General features: G+C 37.9%; 1 protein-coding gene and 1 pseudogene across 1 annotated transcript in view; one reads left to right on the top strand and one right to left on the bottom strand.

Moving 5' to 3' along the window:
- ARHGAP18 (Rho GTPase activating protein 18) overlaps positions 1–25368 on the top strand; it is a 168115-nt gene that overhangs the window by 113108 nt on the left and 29639 nt on the right. Inside the window, exons 6-10 of the mRNA XM_027848567.1 lie at positions 921–1086; positions 4089–4180; positions 12487–12564; positions 18490–18649; positions 22242–22324. Coding sequence (XP_027704368.1) covers positions 921–1086; positions 4089–4180; positions 12487–12564; positions 18490–18649; positions 22242–22324 — 579 coding nt within the window. The remainder of the gene's footprint in view (positions 1–920; positions 1087–4088; positions 4181–12486; positions 12565–18489; positions 18650–22241; positions 22325–25368) is intronic.
- LOC114033109 lies at positions 9126–10613 on the bottom strand (annotated as a pseudogene).

The raw sequence follows: 25368 nt of genomic DNA, 5'->3' as shown, positions 1-25368 counted from the left end.
AACAAATTTGTTATACTCCATCATACTGCTTGCTTCCTTTCTTTGGCATCTCCCTATTGTTCATGTTTTCCTCTCTGTCTCAGTTTAATCTGTTCTACAATTTTTATTTTTTTCCTACTAGACAAGAGTGGTTGTCAAATGTGTGATCTGGAAGTCAGGGAGGGCTACGTGAGGGGTTAGGTGAGGAGAAGGGAAGTAAAGTGACAGAACCAACAGGGAAGAAAATGAAATTCTTTTCTCAAGGCCTTACCTTTGTCCTACTGCCCTAAATGTGACTAGGGACTCAGAATTTGACTCTCTAACCTATACCTAGGTCATTGGATGAGGAGATGGGCTGTGCTGGGAAGATTTGCTGGGTACATTCTAGACCCTCAAATGTGCTTTTTATGTTTCTTTTACATGTTTAGTGTATAGGTATGCTATGGTAGCGTATAATTACTAGAAGAAGTGGAGGGTGGAAAGTAGCAAACCAACCTACCTGGCTCTTATAACTCTTTCCAATATTTAAGCATTTGATTTCTGGTCTTGGCTAATTTTCTAATTAAAATTACTGGTGTTCTTTGATCTCCTTTTACATAATTCCCCATTTATCTTACTATTTTCTTTGTAATGAAGATACCACATTCTTCCCTTTCCTGATCTCCAAAAATGCATAGAATGAATGTGTGTGTGTGTGTGTGTGTGTGTGCGCGCGTGCGCATGTGTATGAGTCAAAGTACATTAAGTTTTAATCCAGGTCAACATTGCTCCAGGCTCTATGGTCACTTTCATTGGTCACTTTCATCTTTCTTCCTTTAGAAAATTCTTGATCCTAATTTTAATCATAATTTCCCTGTAAACTAATTACTCCTTTTCATCCTCATATTTCAAAGGCAAATTTACCCTCTAAATACTTACTCCATTTATGGTATTTCTTATAGAGTTTCAGACTGCCAAAGGACAAAACGGGTAACACAAGGATTGGTGACCTGGCACCCCAGGACATGAAGAAGGTTTGCTATTTAGCTCTCATTGAGTTGACTGCACTATATGATATACTTGGAATCGAGCTAAAGCAGCAAAAAGCTGTAAAAATGAAAACAAAAGGTAAAGGCATTTAATGAAAATCATTAAATTCTCTCATGAAGAGACAGCAAAGATGATTTTGGCTTTTTGCCATTATGCCCATGGAACAAAACTAAGTACGAGTGGCAGAGTTGTAATATTGAGTTTTTCACACCTTACATATTGAGTATAGAACTCACTACATCATGTTATGGGGACTGGGGGCAGATAAGAAGAAACTATTAAAAGTTCCTGTTAAGAGAATTCAGGAGAGATGACTTCTCACTCCATTTGATAATGTCATTTTTTTGTCAATTCTACATGCTCCAGTGCTGTGTTTGGTGTACTTATTGATTCATCTACAAATTCAACTCTAGAGAATAGTGCTTCAGGAGTAATAATCACATCTTATATTTCAATAATAGAGCTTATATAAGGATCATAAATAATTTCATGCCTGTCCCTATGATTGAGAGAGAATGAAGATGACAAGATGACTTTTTAAACAATTCATAAAGTGGTAGTCTGACCCCTTGGGGTAGTTGTAATTTCCCTCCATCCCCACAATATCCACCTTATTTTGTTGGTCATTGTTAGCTTTACTAATTGCAGTGCTATCACACTATTTAGAAAATCAAGTTTGTGAATCACAGATTCCTCCTCTTCTGTGAAACATTATACAGGAACTCGTCTTACTTAGACTTACTAGTAAAATCTGATTTTTTTTTCAGAATGTAGTGGAATCAAGAGAAGCAGCTTTGAAGCCAGAAAGACCTGGCTACCTCTGACACATGCTAGCTGTGTAATCCTGGACAAATCACTTAATCTCAGTGCTCTAGGCAATTCTCTAAGACTGTAACTTGCAGAGAATGTACAGATCTGTATTGGTAAAGAGAGTTTCCTCACCTGGGAGAAAATGACCGATGCAATCCATGTCCCTCGAGTGGTATCACTTCTGTACCCATTAGATTTGTGCAATAACCCTGTTCACTCCTCAGTTTTGCTTTTCTGTAGGTTTTTCCAAAGACCCACCATGGATTTTTATGGCATAATCATAGTTCCTCAGGGCTTTCTTACTGAACCATAAAGGGATTTCCTATAGTGGAAACTGGGTAGAAATTGCTTAGAAAACCATTGAGAAGCTGAAGTTTTTTTTTGTTTGTTTTTTTCCATCCATGCTTCTTTTTTAAATCCTGATACTCTTGTCTCTCAAAAAGTCCTAAAAAGTCCTTTGCCAGTTGGGATTAAGAATTAAGGATCTTTGCACCCTCTTATCCTAGAGGATCTCATTCCTTTTAAATAGTTTGGACCGATGGTTAGAGTAGAGAAATTAATAGTAAGCCAACTGTTTCTACTTTTTCTAGGATTGATGTGATAAAAAAAAGTATTGGATTTAAAGTCACAAGGCCAGTATTTGAGTGATAGTTCTAATGCTTAAATGGCTAGTCACTTAACTCCTCAACTTCATTTTTCTCAATTGTGAAATGGAGATTAACAATATTTGTAAAAAGTGGTCATGAGGTTCCCATGAGAGGATGCATATAGTGTTTTATAAATTACAATGTAATTGAATAGCCTTGTATTTATTTTGTATATATTCATATATGTGTGTGGTAGGGCTCTTGCTCCCAATGGAATGTAAGTTCCTTAAGACTATGAATGAACTAGCATTTATTATACACCTACTATGTGTAGGCACTGTGCTAAGTGCTGGAGAGACAAAGGCAAAAAGCAGTCCTAGAGCTCAAGGAGCTAGAATGATGGGGGGTGGGGGGTGCAGTAGTAGCCTCCGTGCAATTAGGGGGCATTGAATAAAAATAAGGAGGTGGTGGAAGCATAAGGAAAAAAGAGAAGATAAGGAAATTTTGAAAAATTGTTTGTATATGTTTTATCTGTTGTGTGACAGTTAAAGTCATAATGATTACATTATTTTGCAAACAAACACACAAAATGCAAGTTACAACCACTCAATGGTCAAGTCCGCTGACAGGTCTTAACAAGAAAGTGTTGGCAGATGAGCTGAGTGTGTTGTGACGATGTACAGCATGCATTGGCAGGAATATGTGTAATGACTTGTTTAAAATATGATGCTATAAGGTAATGTGATACAATATTTGCATAATCAAAATTTCAATGCATGAAAAAACCCATATATTTACAATAAATTATTAAATTTAAGATGCATCATTAAAATATATATGTATTTTTTTAAATGATGAAAATTTTAAAAAAATGTTAAAAGGTTAAAGAAAGATTTCCGGGGGGGTGCTGAGTAATTTTTTTTTAAAAAGGGGTGGTAGCCCAAATAAGTTTGGAAACTTCTGGTCTAGGGAGAATGTTTCACTTCTATCGGGGTACTCTCACCACTTATCACAGTGCCTGGTACATAGTAAATGCTCAATAAATGTTTCATGATGGATAATTTAATTTTTCTCTTCCAATACAGATATTATTTTCTGAACATAAATAGAAATGACATTAAATAGTTAATTTTTTTAACCTCAGTTTAAGAAAAGTTTTGTGAATGTTTTTCTGTATTAGATCCCTTTAGAGATATGAAGTAGCAGCAGTTTTTTTCAATGATGTGATGATTGATAGCATAGTTAAATAAACTTCTTGAATTTTTTTCCTGATCTTTTTAAAGTTCCATACATCTTTTCCAAGTTCTTCTCCTTACATTATATTTTCTGAAAAGCAGATTTGCTGAATAAGGTCATACTGCCAACTGATTTCTGAAAAAGCAGATGGTCCCTTTATATTATTTCATTCATTATAGCATTCTGAATTCTGATCTATGCTAAAATAGAAGTTCCCACTCTTGTGGGAGAAGAAATGAAAGGATATTTGCCTTTTGCCAGAGTATTTAGTTTGATTACACTTAGTAACCTGATTGCATATATTCATTCAGCTCTGCCATGCTGAATATGAGGTCAGGGGCTCCAAATGTGCAAGGAAAGCTTATGGCTTTGAAATCATCTCTTTCTGTCCTATTTTCATACTTTGAAATAGATGTGAAATGTTCTATTTTCTTTTGCTTTGTGCAGACTCTGGCCTTTTTGGTGTTCCCCTGTCAGTATTGCTAGAGCAGGATCAGAAGAGAGTCCCAGGGACGAGGATACCCTTGATCTTTCAAAAAGTGAGTAGACAACGTCAGCTGGGTTTGGGAATAGTGAATGCTGAAGATTGATGTCTTTGGCATTAATATTCTTATAATGGAGTCTCCTGAATTGTCATGTCTTTACACTTGGTACAGTAATCGCTTCAGTTTCAAGGGTTGATGGCATATATTTCACGGAGTTGCTTTTTGCGAGATTAAGACTGAATAATAATTACTTGACTAACTTTAGGTATTACTGAATTGATTGCTTTTATTTGACTGACACTTCAGTTCCTTATAACACATTTGAACAGGGCTTCTTGTTTTAGGGAAACCATGAACTTGATTCAGAGAAGAAAAAAAAAACTACATCTTTACTTTTATATACCTCTAACTGAAATTTATCATTTTTCCTTAAATTACGATTGTTTACAGAATATTATTTTGAAAAGAGGTCCATAAGCATCACTGCCAAATGCGATCCATGACATACACAAACAAAAAAAATTAAGAATCCTTGCAGTAGTAGGAAATGTCCATAAATTGGCTAGGAATTTTACAATTCTCCACTAAAATTCTATCTTGGTACCTTGTCATGGCATGGCAGTAACTTTGGATTATCAAAAATTATTACTGGCAGTATGTGACCTGACAGGTTCTACCACACTAGAAAGATTTTGAGCTTCTCGGTGCCAGAGTGTATGTCTCTGAGTGATGCATCACCAGGAACTGGACCAGCAAGTGACAGCTTTGGCTTCAGAGTTTCATTCAGCTTCCAACAACCTACTAGGATGTGATAGAGTTGTGGTCTTCATTGATGGAAGAAGTTATCCCATGGATAAAACCATAACTACTGAAGTCCTAACTGTAAGAAGTATTTTACCTTTGTGAATATTTTCTCTATATGCATTTGCTAAGCTTTTCTGTTTACTCTGTGTTGGGTTTAATTTAGCAGGTTCTTTTTCTAAAGTAGAACTCAGCAACCATTTTCTAATTTTATCAAGTCACCAATATATTCCACTTTCAATTCACATGTCAGTTGTCCAGGGAAATCAAAACATCCAAAATCAGCCTTCTCTTCCTTCCACCAGTTTTTATTTACTCAGGAACTATTTATTAAGTTTAATACCAACTTAAACAATGCAGAGCTGTAAGTTATTGCATTTCCCTACTCTGCCAAACATTGGATCTTGAACTTAGGTGTTCAGTAAACATTTGAGTGATTGAACAACAAGGGAGAGTAGTACATCTGCTACAGAATACTAATGCATTCCAGAGCCAGCCATGAATAATTTTTGGATTATCCATCCCACATCTGTCCTCTGTTTGGCTTTTAAAGCCCTTCACAATCTGGTCCCTTCCCACTCTTCCTACATTCTGTGACACTGGCCTTCTTGCTGATTCTCCCAAACAATACGCTGTCTCCCTACTCCCCACTGGCTGTCCCCCATACCCGGAACACTCTTCTTCATCTCTGCCTACTAGCTTCTCTGACTTCCTTCAGATTTCAGCTAATGTCTCATCTTTTGTAAGAAGCATTTACCAGTGCTTCTTAATTTTAATGCCTTCCCTCTGAGAATATGTCCAATTTATCCTGTATATTGTACATAATTGTTTGCCTATTGTCTCCCTCATTAGGCTGGAGCACCTTGAGAGCTGGGAATACTCTTGCCTTTCTTTGTATCCCCAGCATGTAGCGCAGTGCCTGGTACATAGTAGGTACCTGATAATTGCTAATTGACTCTTTGCTAGGCATGGATATGAATTCATTGCCCTAGTATTTCTACAGCTAGTCCTACATTTTGTTAAATTCAAATCACAGTGGATTAAACACTTGATTGTATATAGGTTCTAGATACCTTCTTTTATCTTCAAGTATCATTTTTTTGGGTCACTTCCTTTTTTTTCCCAAAAGTTTAATTTATAAAGTTGAAATAATGCAGTTTTAAAATACCAGCAGTGTTCTAATAAACTATTCTGAGAGGAAGAAGAATCACAGTTTATATATCATTTAATTCTAGCTTTTATTCTGAATTTTGAGCCTCAATTCTGTTATCTTCTGATGATGTCTAGTTGTACAAAATCTCAGCCTGGCTATTGAGAAAGTCCATTTTGTCCTTTGTGAGTTCCTATCACTGGTCATCTGTAGTACGTCTGTTCATATAGAAATTTCTGAACTTCAACTGTTGGTTGCAAACTTTACTTTTCTCATCAGTTCTGTGCTATTTATTACCTCATTTTATGATGAGGTACTGAGTTCTGGGGGGAGTAGTAGCTGCGCACTGCAATTAAAGAAGAGTACAGGGAGGCTATGTGGATGGATACTAGACCAATGAAAGTTATCCTTTCCTTGGCAAAGAGGAGAGAAAGCTACTGTTAACTATTTAAAGGGCTCACTTTTCCAAGCCTATATTTCACTACTGTTTTATTTAGATAAATAGATATTGACAGTTGTCTTGTGGATTTGAAGGTTATAGGGCTCTTAGAGTTTTGAAAGCACCTGATTATCTTCTATTACAACCTCCAATCCAGTCCAGGATTCCTGTATGATGTCCCTAACTTGGTCTTCTAGTATCTACTTGGATACTTCTAGTGGTAGAGATTTTAATACCCTAAAAAGGTTTCAGTTCCTCCAAGGGAGGTGCAGTATTAAAAAATTTTCCCTTCATTGAGCTGAAATCTGCCCATCCATTGACCTTGTAGCTCCCACCACTGGGAGCTTCTTTAACCTGAAGTCACATGGAATAAATTTGATTCTTCATCCATCAGACAGTCCTAAAAATATTTGAAGGAAAATATCTATATTTCACATAGATTTTGGATAAAATATTTTTTATTCCTTCAGTGCTTCCTAATATGATATGGATCCATGAGATTTTATCATACTTGTTACCTCCTATGGATTAATGCTTGCTTGTCAGTGTTCTTAAAACATGCACATGGAACTGAACACAATTCCAGGTATATTCTATCCAATGAAATACTAAGAGGGCATATTCCCAATTTTCGTTATAGACCTGGGATTCTTAACCTCTTTTTGTGTCCTGAATCCCTTCAGCAGTCTGGTGAAACATAAGGATTCCTTCTCAGAATGTTTTTAAATTCATAAAATAAAATAAATAGTATTACAAAATAAACCCATTATGGTGAAATACAGTTAATACCCCAGGCTTAGAATCCCTGAGAACATTTGTTTCTGATCTAGTCTAGATTTTTGCTTTTTAAAAAAGTCAACTTCATACTCTTTTAGCTGGTATTGAAATTATGACTACCCAGAATTTTTAGGTCTTTTTTATGTGAATTTCATTCCATTCCAGTCTTGCTTTAGTTCATAATTTTTAAAATTTTATACAGATTTTATAACATAATTGCAAGATTTTACACTTTACCTCCTTTGAACTTTTTCTAAGATTAAGGAAATCCTTCTGGCCTTTTGATGCTTCATTCGATCTGGATATGCTCTTGTCCATGTTAATTATTTTCTTCCTTATGGAAGAATGACTACAAATACTGAGACATAGCAAACCCTTCAAGATAGAAAAGTAAGCTATTTCTTCCCCATTGAATTCTAGTTGGATAAACACAATGGGAAAATAAGTTCTCTTTCTTGGGCAGAAATTCTTTAGTGAAAGCACCCATTTGAAAGTTTCCAAGCTCTTAAAGCATTAATACCAGTAAATTCTATTTAGTTATTTTATCCCCATGTACAGAAAAGTACCTCTAAGTTACTTTTTGCTGAGAGAACCACTACATGTATTTATAACATATTAGTAAAGTATTACATATTACATATAGTATTACATATTACTGTGAGGGACTGTCTGATGTTGGCTACTGCCAAGTGGGGGGTTGTGGCAAGATTGGGGTAGGATCTGGGTATTTGGAAGTAACCGGAGCTCACGCTCCCGAGGCAGGGGCTGTGGTAGGCGGAGTTGTGGTGAACTGGGATGGGCTGGATACAGAGAAGTCCTGAGGCAGTGGGCAGTGCTATGTGAGATAAGCTGGGGAAGGTACAGAATACTAGGAAGTAGCCGGAGCACGTGCTCCTGAGGCAGGGGGCTGTGCCACGTGGGAGTGGGACGGCAGAGGACGAGTTCCCTTTGCTTAGTCCCCTCCCTAAGTGCAACGTCAACCCCAGACGCCTCCTTCCTGTGTCCTTCCTGACTTCCTGGGTCACGTACCTTCCTTTTGTGTAGCACTGACCCCAGATGCCTCCTCCCGGTATCTGGGCCTGACTTCCTAGGTCACGTACTCTTTGTCTATGCACTAATCCCAGTTGCCTCCTTCCTGTATCCAGTCCTAGCCTCCTGCGTCACTTCCTCTCCCTTGGTGCACTAAACTCAGACATCCCCTTCCGGTATCTGATCCTACAATCAATGACTAGTAGGTGGGCTGAGGAGGAGGGGCTAAGTAGGTACTTAAGGAACGATCTCGTGGTCGGATCACGCTCTCTTTGCTCCTGCTCTGTTGCTCTGGCCTTCCTGCTTGGCCTTGCTGTGATGGCCTCTGAATAAAGCTCGGGTGTTGGCACCTCCTGGTAGGTTTGTCTCTGTGTGTTTATCTGGGTAGGCACCGAAGACTGGTAAGTAGTATGACTCTGGCAGCCTGCTCCTTATAGGAGGAGAGTGCACAGCGCAGCCGGCACATATTACATACATTTTTATCAAGAACATTAGTTTAAAAAAAAATAAGGCTACATTCATCCACTGTGGTTAGGACCATATACAATCTATCAATCATATTGAAACAGCAGTAAGAATTGTGTCCTTCAAGAAAGCTCAGTTTAAATGGTTCATTTATTTTCTTGTTTATCTATCTATCTGTCTGTCTATTTATTTAAACTAAAACAATGGCATTTAATGGGACCTGGAGGCATGGTTACAATTACAAAACAAGGATAAGGAGCCTGGCAGGAAGGTTAGAAAATAAAGGGATCAGTAGTTGGGTCAGGAAAGAAAAATGGTCCAAAGATACCTGAGTCAGGCTAATAAGGCCTCTTCTGTCTGTCTTGTCTGTGTCCACCCCTTGAAACCATCTTGCCAGGTCCAAAGCCATTTATGTCCCCTCTACCCTGGCCCCTGTGAGATTCTTCCATCATCCCTGCTTCTACTTTGGTATTGTCCTCGGTCATAGTCACCTCTGCCACTTCTCTGTGCTTCTCTAAAATTACCCCCCATATGAGAGCTTCCAGTCTGTCCCCCTAACTGCCCAGCTAGGTTCATCAGGCTTAGGTGCCTTACACTGGTTACGCTCTCTTCTCCAAGAAAAGTTCCTGTTCCCACATGTGGGGTTAGGATACTTCAAGTCTCCAGCTCACTGTTGCCTTCCACAACCTTCACTGGAGAATCCTCCACAGCTGCCACCACCACTGCCTTACCTCCAAAGCCTCCATGGTCCATGGGCCCACCATGCCTATAGCCACCATGGCCATTGCAATATCCTCTGTTCAAGACTGTTCTTTAAATTACAAAGGAGACTTTACTGGGTTTTCCAGAAAATTCTTTGCCATCAATCCAGTCAGTGGCTGCCTTGGAAGAGGGGCTGTCACCTCTCCTTTCAGCTTTCCTGTCTCTGTCTGTGTACAAAATGATCATAGGCTGCCCTGTCTTCATATTGGTCTTAATACTAATTTGCTTGAAATAATTCGTCACAAACTCAAAGGTAAAATTCTCATCCAAGCTCCAGATGAAGATGGCATTATTATCAGAATTATCCCATTGAGAGTCATGGCGTGATCCTTGATCCTGGGACCCACCAAATTTATTGAAGTTACCACAGTCACTTCCACCTATGCCACCTCCATGACCTCAGCTACCACTGCTATGGTTGTAGCCACTGCAACCTCCATCACCCCAACTTTGCCCCCATGATCCTTCTGGCCTCCCCCATAGCTGCTGCTGCTACCACTTCTACTGTAGTCCTGATTGCCATCGCCACCGCCATCACTTCCAACACTCGTAGATGACTGATCTTGGCCATAGCTACCTCCACCATCCCCTCCACTGCCCCCACTGCTGCTGTCATACTGGTTCTGGGCCTATCCTTGTGGGGGATTATAAAAACTTTGTTGTTGTCCACCATAGCCAGACTGTTTACTCTAGCGCCCACTCTGGGGCTGTCCGTAGCTACTTCTCTGGCAGCTGTTACCATGCTTCCCTGAAGTGCTGCTTGGGGCTGGCTGCTGGCTGTAGCCAGGTTAAGATGAATGCTAACCATAAGAAACTTGGGAATTCTGGCAGCTGCCATAGCTATTGGTTGATTGTTCCTGGGGAACTGGCTAGATGTGGTAGCCTGTCTTCTGGGTTTGTCCATAGGAGGAGCTGTAGCTGCTCTGACCATAACCTGAGATATGAGTTGATTGGCCATAGCCACTGTACCTCTTCTGGGAATAGCCTTGTCTCAGCTGGGTAAAGTAAGCCCCATATCCTTGTGTGGCTGGCTGGTTGACTGGCTGAGTGTACTTGGAGGCCATGTCTAAGCGCTTGCACACCGGCTGCCGAGTAACAGAAAACAGAAGACAGCCGACCACCGATACCTTGAGGATTCCAAATATTTTTTTTCATAAACACTTTCTTGATCCCCCTGAGCTGCTAGTGCCCCCTCAAAAAAGCCTACCATCTATTCATTTTGTACATATTTGCATTTACTTATTAATGTGCATATATTTGTCTATCTTTCTCACATACATACATACATATATATGCCTCTCTTATGGGAATGTAAGCTCCATGACTATTTCACTTTTACTATATGCCCAACTCTGAGACTAGTCAGTACTTGACATATAGTAAGCACTTAATGAATATTTTTTGATTGTGTGTGTGCTCTCTTTAGGTGTAATCCCAGAATAACTGTTACTTTCATCTCTCCTCTCCTTCTGTCCACATAGGGTATCATAACCTTACCTGCAGGTGCTCTGCCCAAAGGAATATAAATTTTGATCTCTGAAACCTGCCAAGATATCTTGGGGTTTACTAGCTGGGTTTCTTTCTTAACGACCATGCCTTTAAACCCATATCACTCTGGCTGTCATTGATTGGCCAATAATAGGTCCCAGCCCAAGCTTCACTTGGTCATTGGGCTCTGATGACTCAGAGTGAGTACAAATAGCAGTTGTTTCTGTTTTGGCCAGAAACCCTGAGGGTCTTCCCCTCCCAGATTTTTTTTTTTTTTTGATTAGGTAAAAGAGGCCATTCTTTGCCTCATTTCTTACCTAGTCTTAATCACTGAATGGGCATTGCCTCAGTCAAGCTGAGACCTGGGAAAGACCTTAACTTTGCCTTAACAGGCGAAGGGCCCTGTCTCCAGTTGTCCTAATTTATATCTTGTCACTGGAACCAGATGGCTCTGGAGGACAGAGTGAGGCTGGTGACTTTGCACAGCCCTTCCTCACTTAAAAATCAAATTCACTTGCAAATCATAGCATCACCTTCCTGATGTCATCCATGGCACTCTTACAGAAAAGGACAAATAACAACAATCAAACAACAACTGGAATAACTCTCCAGAAGTTGAATTGAATTCTTACTTATCTTTATCAAGCCAAACTCCATGAAACGTTCCCTTATTTCCCCTTCTTTCACCATTTATAATTATTTTACTCCTCATTTTGCTCATTTCTGAGGCACTAATGAGGTAATATGTTTTTGTCTGTTTGTTCCTTATCCTCCACTAGCCTATAAACTCTACCAGGGTTGGGTTTTTGTCATTTAATTTCACATCTTCTCTTTCTGCCTAGCACGATGCTCCACAGATAATATTTAATATCTATTTCACATACATATATACATACATACATATGTATGTATGTATGTTTGTGGCCTGAATGAATGAAGCAATATTAAATATCTAGAGGTGTGTGTGTTTTAATGAACATTTGCCAACAGAAAGGCTCTTGCAAACTTGTTTTAAAATGTGTCTTTGAACAAAGTGAAAATGAGATGCAAATGTGCAAATATCAGAATACAGAAGATTGATTAGATCACAGAGTCCAGGCTCCTGCAAGAGCAGGAGAAACAATTATTTTTGGAGCTTTTAAAATGAGCATCCTCATTCTCTACTTGTTTGCAATAACACAGCTGTTGTGTGAAATCACATAGTTTTTCTCATTTTTTGTATCTAAGGCAGTATGAAGAGAGCCATCTTTTTTCTTGAGTGCAACATGAAATTAATTATGTTTTCAAGTTCTTGGGCTTGTTTATTAGAAGGCAGTAATGCAATGGCAGCTAATCACAGATGCGTACCTGAATATGGTGTAATCAATTTCAGTCATTTATATGTAAAATAGATATGATATTCTTGACAGTTATATTTCTAAATATTAATATCTATTTTTTTCTATACAGTTGATTTCTCGAATAGAAGAGGGAGGATTAGAAACTGAAGGGCTTTTACGGATACCTGGAGCTGCAGTAAGGATAAAGGTACTAACTGATTGAATATATTTATGAATAGATTTAATGCTAAATTACAACTTTGAGTTATCATAGTAACTTTATTATTTGATTCCTATGTGACAATAAAAATCTTTACACAAAAATTAAAATAATTATTCAAGTTTCTTTAGCTCAAAAATTCTGGCTGAATTTTTGAAAAAATCAGAGTAATATGTTAAAATTAATAAATCAGCAGTTATTTCACAAAAATGGAATAAAAACTTAACAAGACCTTCTCTATGGGAAACAGACCACCTAGGAGTTACTTAGTTAATTGTGCACTTACCTACTCTTCTGTGGCATGATGATACATCGGGCTTGTGTTGAGAGCTACTAGTTAGATTCAAATTGAGCAAGATTCCCCTCCATCATTGACTCTAAATATCTAGCAGAGCAGTAACCTTGCCATTGGCAACAAATCATTAGCCTCATAGTCTGCTCTATTGACAATATACATTGTCCATACCTCTAATTACTAGTGTAACTGTGTTTTCCTTTTCTGATTTCACATTTTCTGCCATTATAATTCTAGTCAGTCTTGGCTTTAAGCAAAATTGTGAGATAGATGAAGTTTGTCTTCTGAGACCTTCTCTCCCAAACCTATGCCCCCACAAAGTCCTCTTCCAGCTACAGTCAGAGTGGGTGCTTTTATACAATATTTAAGAAACATAAGTCTGAAAATTGACCCAAGAAACACATTCTGGTAAACAGAAAGAATATTGGATTAGGCACTAGGCCATCTGGGTTTGAATTTGGATTCTATTAGTGATGACTTATGTGACCTTTGGCAAATCACTTAATATCTTAACCTCAGTTTCCTTAGCTATGTTTCATGTTATTTCTTCATTCTCACTGCAACCTTGGGAAATAGGGAATGTAAATGTTATCCCTATTTATAAAAAGAGGAAACAGAGAGTTTACATAAATGAAGTCACTTGTCCAGGATTGCATAACTAATAAGTGTCAAGAGGTGGGATTCAAACCCAGGCCTCTCAGTGGGCAATATCAGATAATATGATGCCACTGGGTTGAAGAGCTCTGTTTGGAGGAGGGCTGTCATTTTTGGTACTCCCTGAAATCAAATTGGTGGTTTACAAATTAAGATGCCTATCTCTATTACTAAGATAATAGTATTCTTCTACTTATACCACCTCATATGAAAACCACATAAAACTGGAAGAGAAAAGAGGGGACTTTCTTCAAGGTCTGTCGTTAGAACCTAAACTCATGGATTAGTGTTTATTTTGATGGTTCTTCAAGAAGTGGATCAGTGACAGTGCTTCACAAGTTGAATTTGGTCAATCAAGGAGTCAATCAAGTATTAATTAAGCATCAGCTATGAGCCAGACACTGGAGGTACAGATAGAAAAAGTGAAACCATTTTACTTTTAAATAACTTACATGCTATTGGGGGGAAGTATATATATAATAAATTGTTCAGTCACTTTTTAGTCGTGTCCTACTCTTCATGACCCCATTTGGGGTTTTCTTGGCAAAGATATTGGAGTGGTTTGCCATTTCCTTCTCCAGTTCATTTTACGTATAAAAAAACAGAGGCAAACAGGGTTAAGTGACTTGCTCAAGGTCATACAGCTAGTAAGTGTCTGAGACCGGATTTGAACTCTGGAAAATGACTCTTCATCCACCACACTACCTAGCAGTCTCATATGATAAATACTAGGCAGTTAAATAAAAGTTAGTTAGGAAAGGCTTCATGAAGACATAGGTATTTGTGCTGCATCCTGAAGGAAGAGAAGGGCTGTAAAATGGAGGGAGGTGAAGTGAAAGTATGTTCTAGTCTTCGGGGACAGCTGGTGCAGTGACACAGAGATGGCAGATGGCTTGAGTACTCTGTGTGAGGATAATCGAGAACAGGCCACTTCGCTGCAACAGTGAAGATTCCAGTCCCTAAATTTTGAGGTAGGATGTTTCTAGGCCCAGAGCCAGAGTCCAGATACATTTTAGAAAGGTTTTCTGTAATTTCTTAGCTCAGATGCATTTCATTGATTTATTTGCACTTGTTTCCTCATTTTAGAACATTTGCTTCTGCCAGTTTGGCCCTTGCCAAGTTACATCGTGATCTCTGCTGTTGGTTTTTTTTTCTGTTTTGTTTTCTTTTAGTTTTTAGTGCGCTGAACTAATCACTCAGTCACTTAATGTACTTATCCACCACTCCCAGCCTTTCCCTTCTGAAACTCATACAAACCCCAGCAAACGACTTGAGAGCTCTATATATTTAAACAAATTGTCATTGTCTCACACTTGTTAAGCACTAATGCAGTTCCTACACCTGGCAAGTGACGCACTTAAGAGTGATTCTGAGATCAGTTCAAGTCCTGTTGAGAAATGCATTTGTTTAATAGAAACACTCCCTCAGAAACAGGTAATGTGCGTGTATGTTATCTCTTCATACAGCAGTACAGTGCCTTCCTTCGCTATTCACAATGCATCAGTGCCCACACTGATAAAGAGTGATTGCCAACTAACAGCAGTGTGATAAGGGAGCATTTGCTTCAGTGCAGAACATTGCATCTAAGGTGTGATTCCTAGGAGAGGAAATCTGTCAAAAGGACAATCTAAACCAAGTGTAATTTCCAGAAAGGCCAATTAAATGGATTCAGCTGGTTCAACCCATCCACCCAGCCTCTTGTCACAAACCAAATTATGCAGCAGCTGGTCTTTTGTAAATGTATGAAGATAGGATGCTAAGTGCTTAGTTGATTTTTTTTTTCCTTCAACTCTTAACTGAAATGATTTGCTAGCCTCACTTGTTTCTTGTTTTGTGGCCCCCTCCCCCCACCCACTTTTCTGAGTGAGGCTTTCTTTTTGAGAAATATTAAATTGGCATCAAAGAAAATAATTCTGTACTATAACTAGCTTCGGGTCCATTTTGATGAAGTTACTAAGCTGGTAGATAAAGGGAATGCTGTAGAAATAGTTGACCTAGATTTTAGCAGTGTTTGATCTCTCTTACTCTTGTAGACAGCATGAAGGAACCCTGGATTGTATGTTAGTGGAGTTATGTAGATTTTCAAGTGGTTGAAGAATTGGACTCAAATAACATCAATAATCATTGGAAGGTTCTCCCCAGTGCATCAGAGACATGAATGACCTCTCATGGATCACCCTAGGAGGTTTAGCCCTATAGTATTTAACTTTTTTTTTTAAATCAGTGACTTGTGTAAAGGCAGAGGTGACATGCTTAGGACATTTGTAGATGATACATAGCAGGGAAGGATAGATAATACATTGGTTGGCAGAGTCAAGATCCAAGATATCCAGATAGCCAGGGATTTTGGAGTGACTTTAGTAAGAGTCGGTTTAATGAGGAATAACTAGTTCAAGAAGTCAATTTTGAGTGCAAAATGGCTAGATAGCAATTTTTCTGAAAAAAGACTTGGGATTTTAATGAGACTTGAAGCATAATACAAGTCAGCACTGTCTTATATTGCAGCCATAAAAGCTAATGTAGTCTTGGGTTAAGGGTGTCCAGAGTAGGGGAGGAAATGATAGTCCTGTTATACTCTGTTCTGGACAGAGCCCTTCTGGAATATTGTATTCACTTCTGACTGCCACATTTTAAGAAGGGCATTGACAACATCCAGAAGATATAACCTCAGTGTCACTCCATAAGCAGGTTCATTGAAGGAACTGGGTCTGTTTAAACTGAAGAAGAATAGACTTAGGAGAGATATAACTGTTCAAGTATTTAAAAGACTATCACTTGGAAAAAATGGTTGAACTTTTTTCTGCTTGTTATCTCCTTTTTTTTGAGGCAATTGAGGTTAAATGACTTGCCCAGGGTCACATATCTAGTATTATGTGAGGTTAGATTTAGACTTAGGTCTTCCTGACTCCAGGGCCAGTACTTTATCCACTGCACTACCCAGCTGTCCCTCCTTGATATCTCAAAAGTAGGAGCAGTGGGAGAAAATTTCAAGGAATCAAGTTGAGGCTAGATTTTAAGAAAACACTTTGTAATGTTAGAACTATTAAAAAGTAAACTGATACCTCCATTTTCTTCAAATGAAGGCTGGATGACCATTTTTTAGAAATATTTTAAAGAGGATTCCTGTTTAGGCACTTGTTAGATTAAATGCCCTCTTGGGTCTCTTCTAACTCTGAGCTTCTGTGGATTGCTTAAAGTAATGGAAAGAAGATGCTGAAGTATCTAATGACTTTTTGTGGTCACAAATGTTCAACATTTTATGTCTTAACTGAATTCATGGCTTGGCGACTAAAAAAAAATGTCAATTAACAAGCATTCATTAAGTAACTTTTATGTGCCAAACACCATGATAGCTGCTGGGGATCCAAATACATGGAATGAAACAATCCTTACTTTCAAGGAGTTTATATAGTCCCTTTTTGTTCAGTCATTTTTGACTCTTCATGACCCCATTTGGGGTTGTCTTAGTAAAGATACTGGAGTGGTTTGCCATTGCTTTCTCTAGCTCATCTTCCAGATGAAGAAACTGAGGCAAACAGGGTTAAGTGACTTACTAAGGGTCATACAGCTAGTAAATGTCAGAGGTCAGATTTGAACTCATGTCCTCCTAACTCTAGGCTTATCACTTTATCCATTGTGTCACCCAGCTGTCCCACATGTTCCCCTTAGGAACTTGGTAATCTAAGAAATATATTTCCTTAGGGGCTTGGTATCCTTTTTTTTTTTTTTTTTTTTTTTTTAGCAGCTTGGTATTCTAAGAAAGTGGTAGCTGTTGAAATGAGTAGATTTATTATTAGTGGTATTATTAATAGTTATAAACAAGTTTCAAAATAGGGTACCTAGTTAATTTCATCAGTGACTTTGGGATAATTTATCTAATCTGTTTTCATTGTATTTGGAATTAAATAATTAGAACCAATAATAGTTTAAGGTTCAGTTCTTTTGTCACCTACCACCTAAGACATTTAAACCAGTTAAATATATGTGCTTTATAAAATCTCATTTGTCACATTATTTAGTTTTCCATTTATCTCTACTGAGGATTTACCTGCCTCCCGTACTTTTAGGCATAAAACTTGACTATGAAATCTAGTTATATGCAGACTTTCTTTATAGTTTCAAAATGAAATTATCTTAAAGATCTGTATTTTCATTACTTAAAAATTGTCCTGCCTTTTGTGATTTTATCAGGATAGGGAACTTCTTGTTGAGGAAACACTAACTACCAATAAAGATTGGCAACCATTCTGCAGCTTATAGTTGTTGTGTTACCCAGAACACTGAAAGGAAAGGACTTGCCCAGGTTCACCTAGTGGTGAGTGTCTGAGGCAGTACTTGAATCCAGGTCTTACTGACTTTAAGGACAATTCATACTACACTATTCTCTACTGCCTTTTCTTTATGTATTTTCCAGTGAATATTTTTTTCATGTGCACTTATGAAAATGAACCTAAAGTTTAAAGACTTTTGTATTTTTTCAAGCAGGATCCTAACTACTTGTAATTTTTGAGGATCCTAGTAAAAATCCCCATTTTTGCCTATGTTGGAAGTGTTTAGTCAGTCAGCAAAGGTGCCAGGCACTGTGCAAAGTGCTGAAGATAGAAAGAAAAGCAAAAACAGGGTTCCTGCTCTCAAAGAGATCACACAAATGGAGGAGACAATAATAATCATTTTAAAAAATATTCTGTACCAACAAGAAATATACAGTGTAAATGAGAGGTAATCTTAGGGAAAAAGGTGGGATTTGAGTTGAGTCTCAAAGGAGTTTAATTCTATATTAATACAGTATGATCTGCCCTTGGCTTATTGATAATGACTGTGACTTCGTTGGTATGGTAGCCGGTAACACTTGTAATGTTTTTAGGTTTCTGTAACAAGAAATGCCCGTGATATGAGAAATACGCAAAGCTGTCAGCAGGACAAAACTGGGTTTTGGTGTTCATTTTTGTTCTTGTGTTTTTCAGAACCTTTGCCAAGAACTGGAAGCAAAGTTTTACGAAGGGACTTTTAACTGGGAGAGTGTCAAGCAGCATGATGCCGCCAGCCTTTTGAAGCTTTTCATCCGAGAACTACCTCAACCCTTGCTCAGTCTAGAATATCTCAAAGCTTTTCAGGCTGTACAGAGTAAGTAGTATTCCTTCTGTTGATGCAGACTTTGCAAGCGAAAACCTTATGTTCTTGGGAGCAAGGCCCTCTTAAGATAAATTCACATTTATTATATCTTGAGCGATAAAGGAATCAACAACATATATTTGGTTAGAGATCTAGGGCAGCTGGGTGGCACAGTGGATAGAGCTCTGGCCTTGAAGTCGAGAGGATATGAGTTCAAATCCAGTCTCAGACACATGACACTTACTAGCTGTGTGACCCTGGGCAAGTCACTTAACCCCGATTGCCTCACCCCCCCCCAAAAAAAATCTGGCTTCAGATACTTACTAGCTGTGTGACCCTGGATGAGTCACTTAACCCTGTTTGCCTCAGTTTCCTCATCTGTAAAATGAGCTGGAGAGAGCAATGGCAAACCACTGCAGTACCTTTGCCACAGAAACCCCAAATGGGGTCATGAAGGGTCAGACACAACTGAAAAATGGCTGAACAACAAAAGCTTATCTAGTAGCATCCCCAGGATTTGAGAAAGCACAAGTCTTAACTTTCCTGCAAAAGAATGAATTATTTTCCTGTTCTGTACCCAAATAAATATGATCAGAAACAAACACAAGAAATACCTTTGAGATCCATTGAGGTCTCAACAATCCAATTGAAATACTAGATTGCTGGAAGCTAAACAAATAGATCTCAATGAATTCAATTCACATATTGGGTTATTGGTACCTAAATAAATAGATACCAGAGTTATTATATATGCCTTCTTCCTGTTCAGATTTATAATGTGCTATTTAAGAAACACAGCACATTTGTGCACTAAAGAATCCCCAGCAATTTTACATTTCTTTTTGTGATTGAATGAACTACATAAGATGCCTATATTCTACTTCACTTTCCTGCCAAGTAGTCTAAAAAACATTTATTGGAGAAGTATATACACTGTGGGTTTAGCAGTTACCATAAAATCAGTAAGCTTCATGAGAAAGTCTGCCAGATTGTCATGACTGATATACTTTTGAAATCAGCCTGCACAGGCACAGATTTAGGCATCTTGTTTGTTCCCTTTTGAATGTGGGTCACCCTACTTGCAGCCCTCGTGTTTTTGTGTTTACTGGATTCGGGGAACTTTTGAGTTAGTGCTCATAGTAGCTCTTAAGTGCCTCTCTCCTGGCAATGTTGAGCCAATAATAGGATGCTGTTTCTTTGTCCACTGCAATCAGAAAGGATGGGGGTTGGGAAGGGAGGGGGGACAACTGGCATCTTAGGTCAGTATTGACATCAGAAAGCCTTTCTGTCACATTCATAAGCATATGGCGCTGTCTTGGACATTTCTTTCTTTTTCATTCATTTCAACAAACATTTATTAGGTGATCGGTGTGAGGGTGTGGTACTAAGCCACGGTTTGGAGGGAGATTGCAAAGTTTGGATAAGACACAGTTCTTTCTGACTAGCTTACTGTCTAGTAAACCTCATGCTGCATTGATAAAAGGTATAATGCTAAATAATAGTTAACATGTAGATATAAGAATTGTAGGCAAAGTGCTACCTGAAGTTTGTGAGGGAACAGGGGGAAGGTTGTTACTGAATGGGAGGAGCCAGGAAAGCTTCTTAAAAGTGGTGACATTTGTCCTGGAGAAGAGGAAGGGGAGGAAGGAGGAAAAATTCCGAACTCAAAATCTTATAAAAGTGAATGTGGAAAATGAAAAATAAATTAATTAATTTAAATTTTTTTAAGTGGTGACATTTTAAAGTTGATCCTTAAAGAATGGACAGAAATTAAGCAGGATGAGGAAAGGAATATTCCAGATATAGGGAGTGGCATGTGCAAAGGCACATAAGGAGGAAAAGTACAAGGAAAGGTGAGAAGTCCAATTTATCCAGGCCATAGAGTATGTAGAAGAGAATGGTGTAAGATAAATCTGGTAAAGTTGGTGCTATCAAATTATGAAAAACCTTGAATGAAAAGCTAAAGAGTTTGAAATTTACTTCAAATGAATTGAGGAACTGCCCAAAGGTTGTCCTCAGAGCAATGAGGTCATCAGAAACCTTGAAGCCCTGTGAAGCATACAGTGGCTGGGGTTTGAAAGTATTGTGAAAGGAGAGAGAAGGTAGAAAGAAATACCAGTTAGGAAGCTACTTCAATAGTCCAGGTGGGTGATAATAAAACCTGTATTAGTGTAGGTGCATAACCCCCAAGAGCACTTGAATACAGGAATAAGATGGCGGAGAGGGACTGGGGGGGGTTGTCGGGGTGTGTGTGGGGGGGGTGATGATTCGATCTGTGATCTCACTGGCCTAGGAAGCATCCTCTCCTAATATAGGTCAGCAAGAGTCTTAAAGAGTTGCCTAGAGCACTGAGAAGCTAAATGATGTGTCCAGGGTCACACAGCCAATTTGTGTAAGAGATGGGTCTTAAATCCAGTTCATACTTAACTCTGAGGCAGGCTTTCCATCCACCATGCTATGATGCCTCTCTACAAGAATACTTTTTAAAAATGCATGCATTTTTCTTTAAGTAATTTGGGTTTATTGTATGTATATATTTATTCATATGTGCATGTCTATATGTATACATGTGTATATTATGTGTGTGTGCATGTACATATGTATGTAGAGAGGTAGGCAGATATGTCTATTTCCAGGATGTAGATAGGTTAAAAGTGCTAAGTGTATCTTTGAAAAACGTTATTTAGGGCAAACCTGTGTTTATTTCACCGAAGCCTCTTTATTGTACTGTCATCATTCTGTATCATCATATTGTAAAATTCCACCATAGCTATGGTCTTCTGAATATCCGTACATCCCTTACGGTTGGTCCAAGCTCAGCCGTTAGTTAGCTTGCTATTACCATATCACTTATACTATTAACATTGTTTGTGGGCACTGTCCAGCCCCCGTGTTTCATCTAATATTACATTTTCATGGAAATAAAGCTGTTAGATGTGCCTTGTTTTGTAGCTCACTAGTCTCAAGCATCTTTATCTTTGAAAGGGTTTGGGAATAAAGACAGAAAACGATCAGTATTTACCCCAGTGCTGCTTTCTTGTCCTCTCCTGCTGCACCATGGCTGTTAGCCTTGTGATGGCCCTGTTCTGTTGAACTTAATGGGATTAGGATGTTCTTTGATGGTTTGGCATTAAAACAAACAGGTAAGTTTAGGCCTGTCTTGGTCTGCAAAAATCTTTCATAGTTTTAATTATAAAAATTTAATTACCAGAATGTTAAGTTAAGGTTTTTTCCCCCTTGAGAGACTCTCTATCATGGGCCAAGTGAAGAAAGGGTCTGACTCCAGTGTTGTTTCTTCTATGATGTGTCCCTCTCACATAACCTAGATGCCTGAAAAAGCCCTGCTGTGTGCCTAGAAACATAAGGCATTTAAGTCATACGCTAACAGTTGGAAGTGAGCATCCACCGTGAGGGGAAGCTCTGCAGAAGCAGCTGCATTTACTCATCCACTCACAGACATAATCTCCAAACAAGCATTGCTGCTCACTTGTTTTGCGCTCTACGTTCCCAATTGATGTTTGACCTAAAATAATCGTTAACTTTTCTTTTCAACAACAACAAAAAAGCAAATTGCAGAGCTCAGGCTTGTTTCTTCTCCTGACAGATCTTCCATCTAAGAAGCACCAGCTCCAGGCTCTGAATCTTCTTGTCATTCTTCTGCCTGAGACCAATAGAGACACCCTGAAGGTCAGATGGGTTAATTGTTACAGAAATATCAAACTTACTAAACACTTATTAAATCCCTGTGTACTAAGACATTGCACTGGTTGTTGGGATTACAAAGACAAAATTGGAACAGTCCCTGTCCTCAAGATGTGTGGACATATTCTCAGAGGATATAACATGTGCACAGATAGGTAGCCATGTGATAATACAAAGTAATTTTGGCGAAATAAGCCAGAAGTTATTTGTTGTTGTTTTTTATTTTTTTTAATGCTAATATACTAGGTCCTTTGGCAAGGATGGGAGAAAAAAATTTTGGCTTGTAAATCAATATTTATTTTATCTTAGAAGTTTCATTTGAAAATGAATCCTACATCTAATTTAATTAGGAAATAACAATTGCCTTCAGCTGGCATAAAGTCATTGATTATGGGGATAAGTGGCTGAGTTTGAAATGAAAGTGTCCTTTGAGTTGGAATTACTTTGGGTGTTTTAGAAGTCAACATCTTTCTTGCCCAAAAGATAATCTAGCACAAGCAAAATGTAATATTTTCCCTTCAAAGCTTAAAATTATATAGCTTTTAAAAAATATCCTATATATCTGATCAATTTAATCAAGTGAAATAATGTCTTTCTACTGTATTTAAATGATGAGAATATTAATTATTATTTTCTTCATTTGGTTGTGACCATCTTGGGTAGAGGTTCCCGAAGTGAGCGATATCACCCCCTGGGGGGCACTGAAACAATCCAGGGGGACAATGCTAGCCTTGGGTGCAATTGGGAGGCATTGAGTAAAAATAAGGGTGCAGTGGAAGCATAAGGAAAGAAGAGAAGAGAATTTTGAAATACCATTCATACATGTTTCATCTGTTGTATAACAGAGTTAAAGTCGTAGTGATTACATTATTTTCTAAATAAACATACAAAATGCAAGTTATAACCCTTTAACAGTTTTTAATGCAATATTGCGTCATCAAATTTTCTTTTACCACTTACATGACACAATATTGTGTCATCAAAATTTCAGTGCAGGAAAAACTCCACAAATTTACAATAAATTATTAAATTGAAGATGTATTTTTTAATTAAATTTTTTGAAATGATGCAAATTTAAAAAAAACATTAAATAGCTTAAAAAAAGTAGATTTCCACAGGGGAGCTGAGCAATTTTATTTTTGAAAGGGGGTGGTAGGTCAAATAAGTTTGGGAACCTCTTATCTAGGGCAATCAATAGCCTGTGGTTTCCCCTCCTAACCCTTCCCCTCCTCCTTAATTCCAAAAAGAAGAATAGCAAAAATATATAGAAAGTAGCAATAAAAATATTAGGCCCAGCATTAGAAACATTTATAACGTGTGCATGAACCTTTGTTTTAGTATTTAAAGAACAGAAAAAACAGGGAGGTTGAAGATGGAAAAGACATTATTTTCTTTTCTCCCTCAATTCTCCCTTCTATCCCCTGCCTCAGTCTTTGCTTAATATTTAATAAATATATGTTTTAAAACATAATCCTATCATGGAAAACCAAAGGAAGCTGAATCGCCACTGAGTGAAGACAAGGAATTTTTTCCCTTTTATTTATTAACATAGTAAATGTTTTCATTTTTTCAAGACCGCATAGATTTTAGCTGTGTTAGCAGTGGGCCTATTGTGCTCATGAAATAAACATGAATATTCAACTTCAGTAGATGAGGCATCTTGCATGGGTCACATATGAGACTGAAGAGCTTTCTTATTAGTCATTCTTTCTTCCTAATATAGAAACATGTTTTGCCTGACTAGTTGATAGATATTATTTATAACCTGAGGTAGTTTTGTGGAACATCTGGGAACTAAGTGAGAGATGCTTGGTACCACTTGACATAGTACAACATGTGACTGCAAAAGAAATCTTATCAATTTCTTTTTAACATCAGAGTTTGTTTTATTTTAACATAAAAATACCTTACAATTTATGTAACCTGCCTTATTTATATACATGATATTGTTTCAACCTCACAATAAGTGTGTGGTAGAAGGTACAAATTCAGAGATGCTAAATGACTTGCCCAAAATCGTTAAGCTACTCAGGGTCATAATTAGAACCCAGATTTTTTATTTACAAATCCAGAGCTCTTTCCATTCTGCCCACACTGCATGCCTTTGTCTGAAGTAACCTCACTAGAGGCGGCATCATTTGGAATCAAGGAAACTTGGATTCAAACCCCACCACAGAAATTTACTACCTGCATGACCCTGGGTGTGTCACTTACCTGTAAAATGAGGGGATTAGACCTAGTTGTCCTTAAGGTCTCTTCCAGCTCTTTTTTTGTGATCTAGTGAGCCTATGAGGAGGTTATGAATTTAACTACAAATGAACTTTGGAAATATTTTGAATAATGGCAACATTTTTGGAATGTCTTCAAATTCTATGGTATGTTCTTTTGAATGTGCTTAGAGGTGGCAAATTTTCATCTTTCTAAAGAGATTTGTTTGTTTTTGAAATAACAGTCATTTGACATGAATCTAGATGAGCAGTTTTTTTTTTTTTAATCTCACGTCTAGAATGCACTCCCTTCTCACTGCCATCTCACAGTATCTCTGGCTTCCTTTGGAGGACAGCCCAGGTGCTACTTCCTGCATGAAGCCTTCTTGATCCCCAGAGTTATTAACCCTTTTCACTTGAAATTATTTTGTATTATGTATATATTGTATCCCCTGGTAGAATATAAGCTCCTTGTGAGTAGAGACTATTTTTTTCTTGATAACTCATATCACCTAACACCAAACCATACTTTGTAGTAGGTGCTTAAATGTTTGTCAGATTGAATTGAACCATGACTATAAAGTAATGGCTCATTTACTTCTCTAGATATAGACTGTTAAATTGATTACACTATCATTATTATTATTTTTTGTTAGATAAGAAAGTAGTAACAGGCCCATGAAACTGGGCAAGAATAGATATAAGGCCAAGAGGTTTAGTACAATGATTCTTTCCTTCCTTCCTTCCTTCCTTCCTTTTTTTCTTTCTGTCTCTTTTTCTTTCTTTCTTTCTTTCTTTCTTTCTTTCTTTCTTTCTTTCTTT

This window comes from Vombatus ursinus, unplaced genomic scaffold (assembly GCF_900497805.2).
Source record: "Vombatus ursinus unplaced genomic scaffold, bare-nosed wombat genome assembly UNPS02006779.1, whole genome shotgun sequence".
NCBI classification, from domain to species: Eukaryota; Metazoa; Chordata; class Mammalia; order Diprotodontia; family Vombatidae; genus Vombatus; species Vombatus ursinus.
Note: the sequence above shows the minus strand (reverse complement) of the source record. Positions and strands in the feature narration are given on the sequence as shown.